This window comes from Saimiri boliviensis, chromosome 4 (assembly GCF_048565385.1).
Source record: "Saimiri boliviensis isolate mSaiBol1 chromosome 4, mSaiBol1.pri, whole genome shotgun sequence".
Taxonomy (NCBI): Eukaryota; Metazoa; Chordata; class Mammalia; order Primates; family Cebidae; genus Saimiri; species Saimiri boliviensis.
In genome coordinates, this window is record NC_133452.1 from 107,506,037 (window position 1) to 107,523,201 (window position 17,165).

General features: G+C 36.7%; 1 protein-coding gene across 4 annotated transcripts in view; it reads right to left on the minus strand.

The window, feature by feature from the left end:
* Positions 1-17,165, minus strand: part of BCKDHB (branched chain keto acid dehydrogenase E1 subunit beta) — a 250,309-nt gene that overhangs the window by 191,145 nt on the left and 41,999 nt on the right. For all 4 annotated transcript variants that reach the window (XR_012517288.1, XR_012517289.1, XM_074398023.1 and 1 more), the window contains exon 4: positions 576-709. Coding sequence is in view for 2 of the 4 variants with exons in the window: in XM_074398023.1 (XP_074254124.1) it covers positions 576-709 (134 nt within the window). In the remaining 2 variants the exon portion in view is untranslated. The remainder of the gene's footprint in view (positions 1-575; positions 710-17,165) is intronic.

Here is a 17,165-nt window from a genome sequence, read left to right on the forward strand (position 1 = left end):
TGAGGGGCAGAAAGACAGGGCATGGCATAATGAGTCCTTCCCTTCCAATCCGTCGTCTTTCGTTCTTTCTTTCTTTCTTTCTTTCTTTTTTTTTTTAAGACAGACAGGGTCTTGTTCTGTCACCCAGGGAGTACAGTGGTGCAATCAAAGCTCAACGTAGCCTTGGATCCTGGGCTCAAGTTATCCTCCCGCCTCGGCCTCCAGAGTAAATAGGGTGACCAACAGGTATGTGCTACCATACCCGGCTAATTTTTGTAGTTTTTATAGATATCGGTTCTCGTTATCATTATGTTGCCCAGGCTGGTCTTGAATTCCTGACCTCAAGTGATCCTCCCACCCTGGCCTCCCAAAGTGCTGGGATTGCAAGTGTGAGCCACTTTTCCCAGGCCCAATCCATTTGCTTAAACTATTCTATAAGATCTTTACATATATGCTCATAACAAAATGATAATTTTAATACATTAGTAAAAGGGTAATAAAATGTTCCTGGAATGCGGGTGGGGTGGGTGGAAGTGTTGAGATAATACTTCAATACTTTGTGGACTGAACAATCTTAGAAATACTCATTCACTTACCTGATCAAATGCAGGGAAAATATAATCTGCAAACTGAATTTCTGCAATGGCAGTAGCTCCAGTGACTGCAATTCCAATTCCAAATCCAACAATTCCTTGTTCACACAATGGGGTATTAAAAACTCGATCTTTTCCTTAAAATAGAAAAGAAGAAAAAAGCTTATGTGGCAAATGAGAGTAACTTCATACATAATACATTTTAAAATACAGTAAACTAATAATGGGATGGAGAAGTATAGAACAGGTAGAGGAAATAGAAAATAAATAGTATGGCTGGCCACAGTGACTCGCTTCTGTAATCCTAGCATTTTGGGAGGCCAAGGCAAAGAGGATTACTTGAGATGAGGAGTTCAAGACCAACATGGTCAACACAGTGAAACCCTGTCTCTATTTTAAAAAATAGTATGGTGAATTATTTAAATGAAAGTACTTATTATATTAATTGTAAGTAATCTAATGTTTCAATGAAAATTAAAAACTGTCTTGCTAGTATAAAAGACAGAAAATCCCAATTAATTATTTGAAAGGAAGCACAAACTATAAAGACAAAGAAACGTTGTTTAAAAAAAAAAAAGAAGGAAAAAATATAAAATACAAAAACTAACCAAAAGAAAGTTGATGTCACTATATTAATAGCAGGCAAAGTAGGCTTTCAGGAAAAAAGCATACCGGAGATGAAGAAGGAAAATGCATACTATTAAGAATTCAATTCACAAGAAATAAACAATTCTAAACCTATACTTATCTAACAATGCAATGTTATCTAACCATGGAATGTCTAACAAATAAATAGAAAAAGTTAACACAACTAAAAGGAGAAATGGACAAATTCACCACATAGTGGGAAATGATGTTTTTTATGTACTAATCTTAATAACTGACAAAAAAGGCATACCAAAAAAACTGAGGGAGTGTGAAAAAATAGAGATGATTTAAACATGATCAGCAAACATGGCCTCACTGACATAAAAGGACACTGCACCCAAAAGCAAAGAATACAAATCCTTTTCAAGTAAACAGAAAACACTGACATTAATTGACCATATTCTGGACTACAAATCCAATGTCAACAAATTTTAAAGGATTTAAAATTACATATATTCTCTGACCACAGTATAATTAAATTAGGAATCAATAATAAAAAGATAATTAGAAAAATTATTATGCTAGAAATGTTTTTAAATATATGGCTAAATAACCCACAGCTCAAAGAAACTATGGTGGAAATTAGAAAGTGGTATTTCAAATTCAATAATAATGAAAAGACTATACATAACAGCTTATTGGTTCTGAAGGCAATATCAAAGATGCCTTTTTCAGACTATCCTTCCCACATTTAATGATTATAAACACTGGGCAAAATAAAACAAACAACTATTTAAAGGCATTAAAGGACCAAAAGTAGGCATAAACTGGAGTCTTGACTCTTGAAAGAAGTTAAGCCCAGTGGATGACCAAGACGTTCATAAGGCTTGTCCTGTGAAAGGACTCCCCAGTCTATGAGTTGGACAGCTAGAATTCAAACAGACTCAGTCTGGTTGATCTGAGGTGTCAGAAAATAGTCTGGGGCTACCAGTGGTTGAAAATGAGAGACTAAATCCCTAAAAGAAGGGCACACACGGCATGGGGGAGCCCCAAAATCTGTGTATAAACTGATCAAATCCTTGCCAACACTTGTGCCTGCAGGGTAATCCAAAAGCCCAGCAGCAAATAATCTCTGCCAGTTGAAAGAGCTGTGCCCATCAACAAGGAGGTAAATTTTGGAGTTTGAGACTCTTCAAATTAGAGAAACCCTTTAGATGATCCATTCAAACCACTAGGTACAATTATATTAGCGTATAATTCAATTCTCACTTGACATTTCACCACCTCTCAGCTAATGCAAGCATTTCATTAGAAATTCTAATTTCAGGGTTCCGGATGGACAAAGACAATAGCCACAGTCTGGCCACATAACCAAATGTTTTAGGAGAAACCTGGTATTCATATTTCATTTCCATAATCCAAGGATACCAGTTCTTTTTCCATATGTAGAATTCACTTTTAGCTTAATTATTCCCTTTGAATATGAACGAAACATGGGGCAGGTGCTGGGAAATGCCAACCAGACACATCCTGTAGTTTACCACCCTATAAGCAGCTGCAAAAACTGAAAGCGTGATTCATACTCATCATGATCTGTAACTATCTTCTGAAATTGTGACCTCTGTTCCTCATCAATTCCCTATTTGACTGTGAGCAGCTTGATAATTTTTGAAAATCTATGATTCCATTGAACCAACAACAACTCGGTGGTATAAAATGAATGTAAATTCCAGCTGTCTCCCATGGAATTCACAGCCCTGGAATAAATACCTGAACCACCTTAACCAAACTAGCAGCATTCTTATTGATTCCTTGCTACTTCAAGTTCATGGGATTCAGATATTTTTCATCTCGGTAAGAAATTACAGCCTTGGTGCCAATAGAAAGTAGAAAAAAAATGAGTTTCTCAGAACTTTCTTACTCCAAAACATGTTTTATTTGAGAAAATAGTTTAACAACTCTCTCTGACAAGTTTCCATGATGTAGCAACTTCAACACTAACTGTTAAAAATCTGTTTCTATTTTCTCCCAGATACTGATTGAGAGTAAGAACACAAATAAGATGCACATATTGATGACTTCCTCTATCTTATGGTGCAATTAATCCAATGTAAAGTTCCTGTAGTGCCCTGTAAGTATCCTAATAGATGAATGAATGCACACAGTGACTGTGCTATGAGCCAAGAGAGACCTGGGTTTAAGTGTTATATCCACAAATTACTAAACACTCTAAGGCTCCATTTCTTATATGCAACAGAAAAATTATAATACTGAAAAGACTAAAATAATTCATACATTTATTCAACAAATGTTTTTGAAGTACTTAATATTACACAGTTTCCTAACAGCAGCAAACAAAACGAAAACATTCACATCCTCATGAAGGATTCTAGTCAGAGGAAACAAAATAAATGAAAGAAGCATTTAGTTTGTTAAATAATAAAGCATGGAGTGGGGGGTGGGTGGGTAGAAACTAGCTGTGATTTTTAAATAAGGAGATTGGGAAGGCCCCACTGAGAGGTGGCAGTTAAGCAAAGAGCTGAAAGAAATGAGGATGAGTACCAGGCATATATCTAAGACAATAAACATTTTGGGCAGAGGGACCAGCAAGTACAAAAACCATGGGGTAAGAAAATGTCTAACACATCAGAGGGAAGGCAAGGAGTCCAGATTGCCTGGTCTAGAATGAAAGAAAGAGTGGTAGGAAATAAAGTCAGGGAGTTAAAGGATAGAATGGGGAGATGACAGAGATCAGACAGGGCCAGGGAGGACATGACATTGTAAACACTCTTAAATGTGAGAATGAGTCAGAAAGCAGGTGAGTCAGGAAAACAGGAAGTTCTTGAGTTCATGCCATTCTCTGAGCTGCATTTCAACAAGATGCCTCTGACTGGTATTTTGTAAATAGCCTGTCAATAGCAAGGGTGGACACCACAAGATTGATTATCAGATACTGCAATAATCCCAGTAAGAGATAATGATGCATAATAGCAGGGAAGGTGGAGACATGGTGTGGGACTCTGGATATATTCTAAAGATAGAGCTAAAAGGATCTGCTAATGAAATGGATGTGGAGTATGAGTCAGAGTAATACTAAGAATGATTCAAAGTCTTTTGGCCTGGGTAACCTGAAGGACAGAGTTCCCAGTAACTGAGAAAAGGAAAATGAAGAAGCATGTTGGGTGAGAGATCAGGAGCTCAGGTTTGGAGATGTTTACTTTGAGATGCCCTCAGATATTCAGGTAGAGCTATCGATTAGATTGTTGGATATAAGTTGGAAGTCTTAAGCATAAAGATAGCATTTAATAACAAGGGATCAGATAAGATTACCTAGAAAATTTAAATGGAGTGAAAAGAATAGATCTAAGATTGTATCCTAGATACTCCAAGGTTAACAAGACAAGCAGGTGAGATAATCACCCAAGCTGTAAAGGAAAACAAGCCAGGGTTTGGAGGAAAACCAGGATAATGTGCTGTCTCCAAAGAAAGTGTTTCCAAGAAAAGAGTGATTAACTTGTGTCTATACCGCTATTAGAAAGTGAGATGAGGGCTGAGGATTTTATCATTGGTGACCTTAACATGACTGTTTCTGCAAAGTAGGAGAGAGAAAAGAGAGAAAGAAAAAAAAAAAAAAAAAAAACTTGATTGCAGTGACTTCAAGTCAGAATAGGAGAACAGCGGCCGAGAAATTGAAGACCATGAGTAGTGACAATTATGTGGATAAACGTTGCTATAAAGGAGAAAAGACACCAAGCACACTATGGCTCACACCTGTAATCCCACCACTTTTGGAGGATCACTTGAGCCCAGGAGTTCGAGACCATATAGCAAAACCCCATCTCTACAAAAAATAAAAATAAAAAAAAAAAAAAAAAAAAAAAAAAATCCAGATGTGGTAGCACATGCCTATAGTCCCAGCTACTCAGGATGCTGAGGTGGGAGGATTACTTGAGCCCAGAAGGTCAAGGCTGCAGTAAGCTGAGATCACACCACAGTACTCCAACCTGGGCAACAGAGTAACATTCTGTCCCCTCTACACAAAAAAAAAAAAAAAAAAAGAGAGAGAGAAGAGAGAAGAGAAAGGGAACAGTCACACTAGAGGGAAATATGGGGTCAAGAGAGATTTTTTTTTTTTTTAATGCAGTCTCACTCTGTCACCCAGACTAGAGTGCAGTGGCTCAATCTCCACTCACTGCAACCTCCACCTCCTGGGTTCAAGCAATTCTCCTGCCTCAGCCCCCCGAGTAGCTGGGATTACATATGCCCACCACCACGCCTGGCTAATTTTTGTATTTTTAGTAGAGACAGGGTTTCACCATGTTGGCCGGGCTTATCTCAAACTGCTGACCTCAGGTGATCCACCCACCACAGCCTCTTAGAGTGCTGGGATTACAGGTGTGAGCCATGCCGGGCAAGAGATTTTTAAGATTGAAATAATGACAGCCAGCATATTTGCAGGCTGACAGGAATGATCAGTACAGAATATTGATTATTTTGAGAAAATTAATAAAATGGAGAAAAGGAATAATAACTGGAACCATGTCTTCGAAAAGGTGACAGGGAAGAAGGGATCTAGTGTAGAGGGGTCGATAGGAACCTTTAGATCAGGTGTCCCCAAACTACGCATGGGCCGCATGCAGCCCCCTGAGGCCATTTATCCGGCCCCCCACCACACTTCAGGAAGGGGCACCTCTTTCATTGGTGGTGAGAGGAACACAGTATGTGGCGGCCCTCCAACGGTCTGAGGGACAGTGAACTGGCCCCCTGTGTAAAAAGTTTGGGGACGCCTACTTTAGATTCTTTCAGAGTGCAGGAGGGAAGAAGGCATAAGGGCACTGATGCTGGTACATGGATACATGCAGTGATAAGAGCTTATCCAAGTTCTTGTTAGCGGCATCTATCTTTTCAGTTAAATGTAAAACTACCTTATTAACTAAGAGTAAGGATGGGGGAAGCTGTTTTTGAGGGGGGTGAAATGCATGAAATAGCCCTCTGGGAGAATGGAAGAATGAATGGACCAGGACCATGAGGCATGGGCAGGCAACATGAGTACCCCGAACTTCCTAGCCTTGAATTTAAAGATCAGTTGCATGATGGCATGTTTTGCTCCAGTGACATTCAGCTCAAGATTCACACAGAGGGATGGATTTAACAAGAATTAGGTTTTGCCAAGCAAATATGGAATTTTCACTGGGTATAGAAGAAAGAAAGGTGATCAGGGAAATGAAAGACAGCAATAAGGTGGTAAAATCCACAGATCTTAAGAATCGATAAGGTCAAAAGATGTTGGAATGAAGGTACCAGAAGCAGTGACCTAGAGAGAGATTCAAGGTGCTAATCAGAATTGAGGATGCTTCAAACTGAGATTGTGGAGAGACTGCAGTTCATGCTAATGACAAGAGTATGCCTGTGAGAATGAAAGCCTGAGGTAGGATGGAGGATAAGATCACCAGAGAAGAAAAGGACAAGAAGCTGAGAAGTAAAAATATCGAAAAGACCATCAACAGTAGTGCTGGAAAGAGCGATAGTGAGCCAGGCTGGGAGCAAAGAGGATCAGCCTGAGGTTCATAAAGGACAAGGAGAGAGAGTGTCAGTGCTTAGCACCTGCCTGGCACAGTGACAGTATTTAACACATTTTTAGTTTGAAAGGATACATTAGATAAGGAGAGCTAGTTTCTTTGGATTTAAAAATCACGTGTTTTTTTCTGCCCCATTCTCAGCAACTGGATTAAGTCTTTTTATACTTTCTACTCGGCTATTTGGTATTTGGAACCAACTTTCTCAAATTCAATACTATTAAATAGTGTACATGTGATAATATAGTAATTTCACACACACCACACAGTTTAGCTCAAGAAACGAATGTTCCTGAAATATATGATAATTTAAGTCATTTGTCCAAATGATGACTAAAACAAAAGATGTTGAAATTCCTATCTTTTAAGAGCAGCTGGGGTCTATAATGACTCAGTAAGTTTCGAAGGCTCAAAAGAAGTTGCAAGAAGGAGTCTATATAAATCAAAGTACTGCAAACCATGCTCAGCCAATGTTTAATTAGGTGGTTAGTGGCTTTGACTTCATGTGAAGAAAAAAACTATGCCTCCTCCCAAACAATTCCTCAACGCCCAGTAGCTTTGATTGGGGTGGGGGGGAGTAAATACCATCTAAATCACTTCTTTCTAAACCTCAGATAATTGAATAAAATTAACATTTCTGATACATTTATTGCTATAAGTAGTATAGATAACTAGACTAAAAGAAATAAATATTTATATAACATGCTATTTTCTTATATAGTGCTACTCCTGCTTTGTATACCTCCATGATCTCCTAAGTCAATAAAAACATTTGTGCAATGCCAGATGGCTGACTGTATGTATATTTGACTTATCCATTTCTCATGTGTTGAAGATCAAGCATAAAAATCATACCATAACTTTCCAATAGTGTTCTTCTTTTGTAAAGGGAACATGATTAAGAAGTTCTACATTACTGGCCATGCACCATCTGTTAAAGATATTGTCCATTACATAACACTAAATTTCATATTAAAATCAAGAGGTTACTTCTCTTGCTAAGCAGTTAGAGATGGGTTGAACTGAGTCCACCAGTGAGCCCTGTTCCCTAGCTAACATTCAGCCACAACTATAGACCAGAAAAATAGTGAAAAGAGGGCAGAGAAACAATTGAGAAAAAGAAACCAGAGTGGTGGCTCACACCTGTAATCCCAACACTTTGAGAGGTTGAGGTGGGTGGATCACCTGAGGCCAGGAATTTGAAACCAGCCTGGCCAACATGGCGAAACCCCATCTCTACTAAAAATACAAAAAATTAACCAGGTATGGTGTTGCATGCCTGTAAACCCTGCTACTTGGGAGGCTGAGGCAGGAGAATTGCTTGAACCCAGGAGGCAGAGGCTGCAGTAAGACAAGATCAAATCACTGCATTCCAGCCTGGATGACAGAATGAGAAAAAAAGAAAGTAAGAAAAAGAAAAAGCATAACTTAACGTGACAACCTATTACCTCCTGGTAAGTTAAGGGAATGGCTGAGAGTCTCGGTTTCTTCTGTCCTTAGATGTTTCTCTGAAGCTTTAATTAGTTTTAGAGTTTATCTGTGAACAACATAATCTGCAAGTTATTAAATCTACCTGGGATAAAATTAAATTTTTCTTTTTTCCATAAAGATCTCCGTAAAAGCAGATTTAAAATTCTCTCTCTCTCTAAGCAAGTTGTATTTCCTCAGGGCCTAGATTTGAATAGGTTGGAATATCCTTCTGGAAAATGATCAAATCCATCAGGGAAACAGCTCAGGTCCCAGAGTCTCTGAGCAGAAAGATAAATAAGAACATAAATATTTGTGACTAAGCTACAAAATAAACAAGGGAAATAAAAGTCATTATAGACACAATTGTAACAGTGGGAGACAGAAATAAATAATACATTCCAGTAATTTCAGTCATAGTATACTTGATAGAATATGTTGTGATTTCACAATATTTTAAAGCTTGATGATGAAAAATTTGATAAAGATAAAATCCATTTGTTTTAGGCTCAACTAAAGCCAAAATACAAAGCTAATCCAGAAGACCATTTCTCCCTCTTAAAAAATGGAAAATAGAACATTCTCTTCATGAGACAGGCCAGGAAAATGCTTAAAGAATAAATATGCAAACAAATTTTAAAAATTACTAAGTAGAATAACAATACAATTAATCTTGTACTAGGATACAAACTGGGATACTTCTGAGACTGTGAGGAGTTACTAAAAATAATAAACAGATGTTAGATGTTAACTGATCTACAACAGGCTTAAACTGGGTATTTCTAGGCAAACAGGGTAATTCAAGGGTTATAGTCACCTTATTATTAGAGTTACCTAATATTAACACCTAAGCAGAAAGTAATAAGGGGGAAATGGTGTTCCCCTTAATCTACCATATATCAGCATCCTAAATTAGGCTACTTATGATCCAGAGCTAGAAAATGAAAAAGAACACTAAATAATCAATCGTGTCATCAAGGTAATGGTCACAGTTTATTGCCTAGGGTGAACACTATGATGCATGCAGTACAGATCATCCATTTGTGAAGATCACCCAGCATGTTGCCTTGCTTGCTAAGAATTCTGCTGACTGACAGATAACAGCACTTCAGCTATCAGACCCTTCAGGGCCTGTTTTATCTGCAGTGAAACTCTAAGCCCAAGGTCATGCTTGGCATCACACATCCATTGGCTGATCAGTGTGAGAGTGCAAAGGCCTGATCATTTCAGCCCAACTAGGAACAAGTAGTTGGCAAAAGTCATTCCGACTGCACAGATCCCATAGGGTTAGCCATTGGTCCTGTACCTCTTGGGCTGTCATTGGTTCTGTACCTCTTAGGGACATCTCCCTCTATCTAATTTTGCTTTTGCTTTAAAGCAGCACTGTTTTTATGGTTCTATAATATGCCAAGTGGCACATGCCACCAAGGTTCCAAGGCTTCCAGATTTAGGAAGTTTACCTATATTTATAACTATCCTATAACAATATTCTTCAAATTGTTACCTCCCAGAAGCATTGTTTAGAAATAGTTGTTTGTGAACCTTGTCCTATAGTTTCTACATCTATTATTCTGAACATTGCAAGGCAAGATATCTGGGTCATCATAATGGGTAAGAGATAAATTAAAGAAGATAAAAACCAACCAGGAACAAATGTATGTGCTTAGTAAATACTTACTGAATGAATGTTTATTAAATGCAAAAGTCACTCTGTAATCAATGAGTCTGCAATTCTGGGTATAGATACAACAATGTCAACACACAGCAAAGCCCAAATCAGTTCCAAGGATTCAGTGACTAGATTACAATTTGTAAGTTCCTCTGCTAAGAACACAGACTCATTCATTCATTAGCAGTCCAATCGTACCTACTACAACATCCTGAATTTACCAGTCATTGAATAATATTATTTGAATGAACAAGCTTAAAAAACCCACCATTTTGGACGAAAGGGACATCTAAGTCTATGGCAATCATGATGTGGTAACACCAAGTACTAAGATGTCTAGATATGTCAGCAAGGCAGACTTAGTTTAGTTGAAATAGGTATGTACTATGTAATATACACGTGAAATTTTTCATTTAAACAATTAGAAAATGTGACAGTGAAGACAGACTATAGGCCCACCCAAATATAAAGATTCTGTGTATAGTCCCTTGCACATCGTGGAATTTTAAAAATATTTGTTCAATGTATGAATAAATGAAAAAATGAATGACCAAAATAATATAGAAATGACAGTCAAAATCACAGAAACTAAGAATCAGGCCAGGTAACAATATTTTGAATATCCAATTACCCACACACAGATCAATGGATTATTTCATGATTTTAGGTAGCCATGTATTAGAGAAATTAATTTTTTTAAAGACAGAAAAGAAGAAAAGTCACAATTTTAAGCAACTCATAGAAAATGAAATAGAAAACGTCTAGTTGACGGTTAGCCATCATGATTATGATACAAAAATGTTCAGTATCATAGACTGAGGTTTTTCAAACCAAGTCTAGATATACAACTTTTAAGGGAAAAATGTGTTCTAATGTCAACTTAACCCACTTTTAATATGTTATTTTAATACACATGAAACAAAACTTAGCAATCATTACCCTGATTAAAAGACAAAGGCAAAACAAATTTATAAATTAAACACAAAAATAACTATATTATCGATTAAATTCAAATTAACAGCAAAAATATAGCATAACGAACAATGGTTTTCTCCTGAAATGACAATGCCAACAAAGCTTTGAGTCTAATAATATATTTAATCTCTTTCTGTTTTTGTTTTTACTTTAATCATTCTAATGAAAAGAACAGCTATTCACCTAAATGCACTGTACAAAACAGTACTGATAACCTCATGGTTTCCTTAACCAGTTAAGGACCTTGTACCAAACAAAACCACTAACAAGCAGTCCTTGAACACTAATTTAAGGAAGTCACTTAAAGTTATGGTTGGTATCACAACCATATTGAAATCTGCATTATATGTGTGCCTTATTCAATTATCACTAGACGCAGGTATAGAAAATTCTTTTTGTACTTACTGATATACTTACTTCTAATGAATTGTTACAAGTTGCTCTATTAAAAAATGGAATCTATAAAATGCACCTGCCTGCAACTTGAATGTCATCTCTATAAAGCAGGCTCTTTTGGGTGTGGCAAGCAGAGGTGCTTCTAGCACTGTTAATTGAATCTCAGTGAAAGCTTCATACACTTCAGACAATACGAAGTAACTGGCCTTCACATACCATGACACAATAATACACACCAACACTAATTTTATCATGTGGTAGTATCTAGTCATATGGCAAATGATTCAGACGACTCAGACAATGCTTACATTACCTTCTCAAGATTATCGTTAACAGTAAAACCCCAAATTTTAAATCTCATAGAAAAATGTGAGAACTCCCAGAATACATTCCTGGACACATTGGGTTAGTTAACACCAGTTAGAGAAACAATACCCCAGGCAGGGGGAGTGTGGATAAATAAAATAATTGACTACATTGGTCAATTTTAGAAGAAAAATTCTACTTAAGACTACGTTAGAGGGGGAAAGGTATTCTTAAAAATAAACTACCCATGGAGGTTGCGGCAATTGTTTAAAAGCACTATTTTAGAAACCTCTCGCTCATCCCACCAAAAAAACAACTAAGCACCAAACAAGACTCAAAAAAAAGAAAACCTTAAAAACAAAACAAAACAAAAAAAAACTTTGCATTATTATGAAGTAAATTAATCTTTTATTTTAAAATTAATTTCTAAATTAAAGAGAATATAAGTATATTCCTTTATGTATCTACTGGGGGAAAAAATAAATTCAAGGTTATATTTACCAGTAATTGCGCAAGGGGTAAAAATGTGTTCTCTAAGTAAATTAAGAACTAGAGAATTAATGTGATAGAATCAATGTGATAATTTAATGATGTGTAAAAACTATGACAGAGTATGAAAAAAGCCCATAGAAAAACTAATTACAAAATTAAAAAATCCTAGTGCTATTGAAAACCTTTCCACTAGCTTCATAGTCGTCAAATAAGGAAACTGAATCCTTACTTAAGTGGCTAGACCAAACTCAATAGCCAGTAACTGTCAGCTTGACCCCCGAATCAACAATTGCTTCCTTCTGCTACAGAAATTTCTTCCTACATTGTCTCTTGCAAACTACTCAACTCACAAATGCTGCAATATATTAAATTACACCTTGTTATCTGGCATCACAGCCACGAATACGAAATAGTTTTAAATAGGTAATCTGAATGTAATAAGTCTTTGAGGACAGTGTCCCAAAATTCCATCATATGTTCTCCAAAAACCAATGCAAATAAGACAGCTACTATAAACTGTCACAGCAGGAGGTCTAGCTACGAACAATAAAATAAAATAAAAAGCATGTTAAGAAAACAGGAATAAAAATGATCAAGAAGACTTAAGTAATTAGGAATATATTTTTAAAGGCCTTTTGGAAAAACAGCTAATTCAAACTTTGATTCAACAATAAATTGCACAGCTAGATAGCACTGTTAACCCTGTTCCACTGTTACTCTGTGGAAATTTATACATGTTTCCATCTCAAAAAAAGGTAGTGTAAAATCTCCAAACTTGTAGCTAAAACTAAGATGTTACTGGTAGTAAGGTGTCAAGTTGTTTTTACATAATCCACTCATTTAAAAAAATGGGCACAGGGGAAGGGAAACAATTAAATCGAAAAAAGTCCTCAAATCAGTTCAGATTCAATGAAATTTCCAACTCACTATATCATATATCAATCTTACAGTTCAATAAATTATCTTAATTATGATAGTTATCAAAAAAATTAAAATGCTCTTGAATTTAGGCATAAATTTTAAAAAAATACTTTTACTTTATAAAAGAAGCCTTAAAGGGTAAAATAAAAATAATTTTGATACTTAAAATTTGGGTTTTCTTTGTTTGCCAAGAAATTCAACTACTATCTATTATCAATTGCTAGATTAGAGACTACTAAAAATATGGAAGATTAGAATGAAATTATCTTAAGATGAACAAAGTGCTGTTTGTCACAACTTAGATAAGACCTTTAATTAATTAGTTATATCCTAAGAGAGGGAGCAAACTGAAGATATATTCTTCTCAAATATACCTTCCTAATCTTATTACATAGATGTTGTAAGAGATAGTATCAAGTTCCCCCAAATCACCTCTTGACACCATCAGAGGCTCTGATTCTGACCCAGTAAAAATATATCACTTGATATAACTTGTTTTTATATGTACTTGACCATGTGCAAAACACTGTAGTTAGTTGCTACAAATGACAAAGGGATAAATAAAACACCATCCTGTCCTCAAGCAACTTACAATGTGATAGGAAGACAAGTCAAATATAACTACGATGTCAGAAAATGACACACAAATAAAATGCTATTAGAGGGGAGGGGAATTCTTTTAGGGGTGGAGGACTCATACAAAGCTTTATTAAAAAGAAGACACTGAATCAGGCACTGAAGAATGGGCAGAATTTTAACAGGCATAGGTAGAAGAAGGAACAGTGTGACCAAAGGCAGGAAATAAAGGGCAAACTCTGAATTGGGAAGCGAACTAAGAAAGCTGAAGTGTAAGAGGATTAAACACAGTAGTGGGAGATAAAGATAGAAAGTTTGGTGTATATAAGCAAGTGACTATAGTGGTTAAAAGCATGGGCTCTGAAATCATGATATATGGGTTTAAACACGGCTCCACCATTTCCGAGCTGTGTGATCTTAGATTGTGCTTCAGTTTCCTCATTCACAAAATCAGGATAAAAATTACTAACCTGGCTATCAATCAGAGTTGATCTGAGGATCAGATAAAATAAAGCACATTCAAGTGCTCTGCAAACCATAAAGCACTATAAGATGTATAATGCTATTATCAGGATAGTGTTGAGGAAAATAAAAAAGAGAAAGAATTTGAGAAACACTGTAGAAACAACAGGACTTAACTGTTGTTAGTTGAGAGGCATGTGGCAGCCGAGAATCCTCTGACAACTGGCACTGACAAGTACTGAGGACTGAGGATGTTGCATGGTCTTTAAGGATCCAAGACCATCAGCTGAAGGAGCCCACTAGGCATGTACTGGGCTCATCCTCAACTTCTATCCACTCCAGCTGGAAGATGTCTACAGTACCTTGAGTCACTGGACAATATGAATTATCTATCTGGGATGAAGGGTGTGGTGGGAAATAAAGTTCAGCCATAACAGCAAGGCTGTGATAGGCAATTCTAAACTATGAATCCAAATCTGGATCCATTACCAAGACCATGAATGGGCACCAAGGAGGCACATATCCAAACATCTTCATCTAAAAATCCTGAGGTTTACCACCAGAGGGGGGCTATAGACAGGAAGCTTGGCCACTGCTCACCTGCAAAAAAGAGACCCCAAGAGTGAGAATGAAGGGCTGAATATCAAAGGCAACTCCTGGATTAAAGAACAATGTTACTGCTGCAGCTATGTATCCACAGCGACTTAGAGACTACACAGGTCAAGGATTGAACCCAACGGAGGGGGCCCAAAGCCCTCCAAGCACTGCTTGGAAATGAGGGGCACCTGATCCTAAGAGATCACAGTTCTTTTCAAGCAAGCCCTGACTCTTCACTCTTCCCCGTAAGGGTCCCTGAGCTATGTGCTGTGTGCTGTTTGCCACAACATTTGAGTAAGGTCCTTATGACAGACATGGTGATCCACAAAGGTACCAGCATGAACCTGGAAGTACAAGACCAGCTCAGTGTGCCAAGAGCACCAGTCTTCAGAAATTGTCCAGCACTAGTTTTGTTGAGGGCCATGGGCCCATAGAAGACGTATTATAACTAATAATAAATCAACCACTAGTGTTTTGATACTTCATATAAGCTGAAATTTGCTTCTGTGTATGGTCAGTGTGATTCTGAGAGATAAAATTTCTATACTTTGCAAATCACTCTGTTATAAATGAAATAAATGATTATGACCTGAATGTTTGGGTTTCAGGAAATATGACTATATAACTAGTTAAGCTTAAATTAGACTTCCCTTTAAGTGACGTATTTAAGCTTTTCAGCCTCTCCTTTAACACTTGAAAAGAAAAACACAAAAAACTCATTTCAGGCAAACTGGGATTTACTATGTCTTTAAAGAATAACAGTCTTGTCATGTAAGAAAGAAAAACTATTTTGGTCTTCTGTCTTTTACTAAAATCAAGTTTCTTGATGTAGCTATACAAATTTCTTAAATGGAGCAACCTAAATTCTAAGAGATTAAAGTTGGAGTTTGGAGGAATACACAATAAAAATGTAGTTTTTCAATTAATGTACACATAGCTGATGCTGAATAAACAGATTCCAAAGAAAAATGTATACAAAAATATCTCTGAATAAACCTGTAACGACTACACAGCGCTTGAATACAACCAAAGCTGTTTTTCCAGAAAATCAAAAGAAGTATGTTCATCATCCTTGTGATACCAGCTTCAATTTAAGGGCAAGCCATCTAAATTTTTCATTTTAATCTTCCTTCATTTATATGGAAATGAGATGTTTCCTAAAACATATCTGTACCCAGTACCTACGTCAACACCAAAGCTCAAAGCACACAAATTCCTCCAGCTGATTTCTGACTGTAAGTGAAAACAGCATGCCAACATCATCTATCATCTAAAACCCTTGTGCGTCATTCACCAAGGAGGACATTACCAAGCTGTCAATTTCAATTAACCTGCCTAGCTTTATAAATAGCCCAAACTGCCCTATCTAAATAGGCTGGTGCCCTTTTCTCAGAAACAAAGGGAACAATATGACAAAGCACAGAAAATAAATGAGCTTTCCCCTTTGTAAACAAAAGAAGGTTGACATTAAATGAATTCTAAGTCCAAACTGAGGGCCTATTAATAAAACAAAGCTCAAGAGAATGAAGAATCAGTTTTAACCAGAAAATAAACAATATTCACTAACTACATCTGATATTGTTCTTTCAAAGTATCTGTGAGTCTCAATGCTACTGGAACTAACTCAAGATCCACATACAGGCAGAGAACTCAACAGAGACACCATAATTACAACCCTTAATATGGTACCAAATGCAATACAGTTTAAAAGCCCCAAATGATTCATGTTTGGCCAAAAAGAAAACAAGTTAATTTTAAAAATTAAATAATATCATTATATTCTAAATCTGAAATGTTTTCTAATTTTCATAACTTACAACATCACCATTTCTTATGCTAGCTCTAAATGTTTCTTCATCTAAAATCAATTATAACCAACAAATCCTACACATCACTTCTACAATCTAATTACTTGTGCACAGCATTTTTCTAGTTCACACTCCAATGAGCAAATAAAAACAGAATCAAAAAACACATCAATGAGATGTATCAAAAAGCAGAAAATAACTGGTACAGATCATATCAGGCTAGTGAATCCATGAGTCCATCTAATATTTCCATTGTGTGGAAAACACAGTTGGCTCATATTAACCCTAAGTAAAATATATGTGAATTCATGTGTAAGTACACACACATGCACATGTGTCATCCGAGCAATGTTTAACAAGTTTGTCAAAAATAGCATAATATAACAGTGGCATTTCACATATATTTAGGACAGTATTCAGCTCACTGAAATATCTAGGACTCAATCAAAAGCTAAGAAGTTAAATAAAAAAGATTTCTGAACAATCAAAAAAGATGAGGCTGGGCGCAGTGGCTCATGCCTGTAATCCTAACACTTTGGGAGGCTGAGGCAGGGAGATCACCTGAGGTCAGGAGTTTGAGACCAGCCTGGCCAATATAGTGAAACCCCGTCTCTACTAAAAATACAAAAATTAGCTCTGTGTGTAGAGGTACGTGCCTGTAATCCCAGCTAATCAGGAGGCTGAGGCAGGCGAATCGCTAGAACTCAGGAGGTAAAGGTTGTAGTGAGCCGAGATTGCACCACTGCACCCCAGCCTGGGC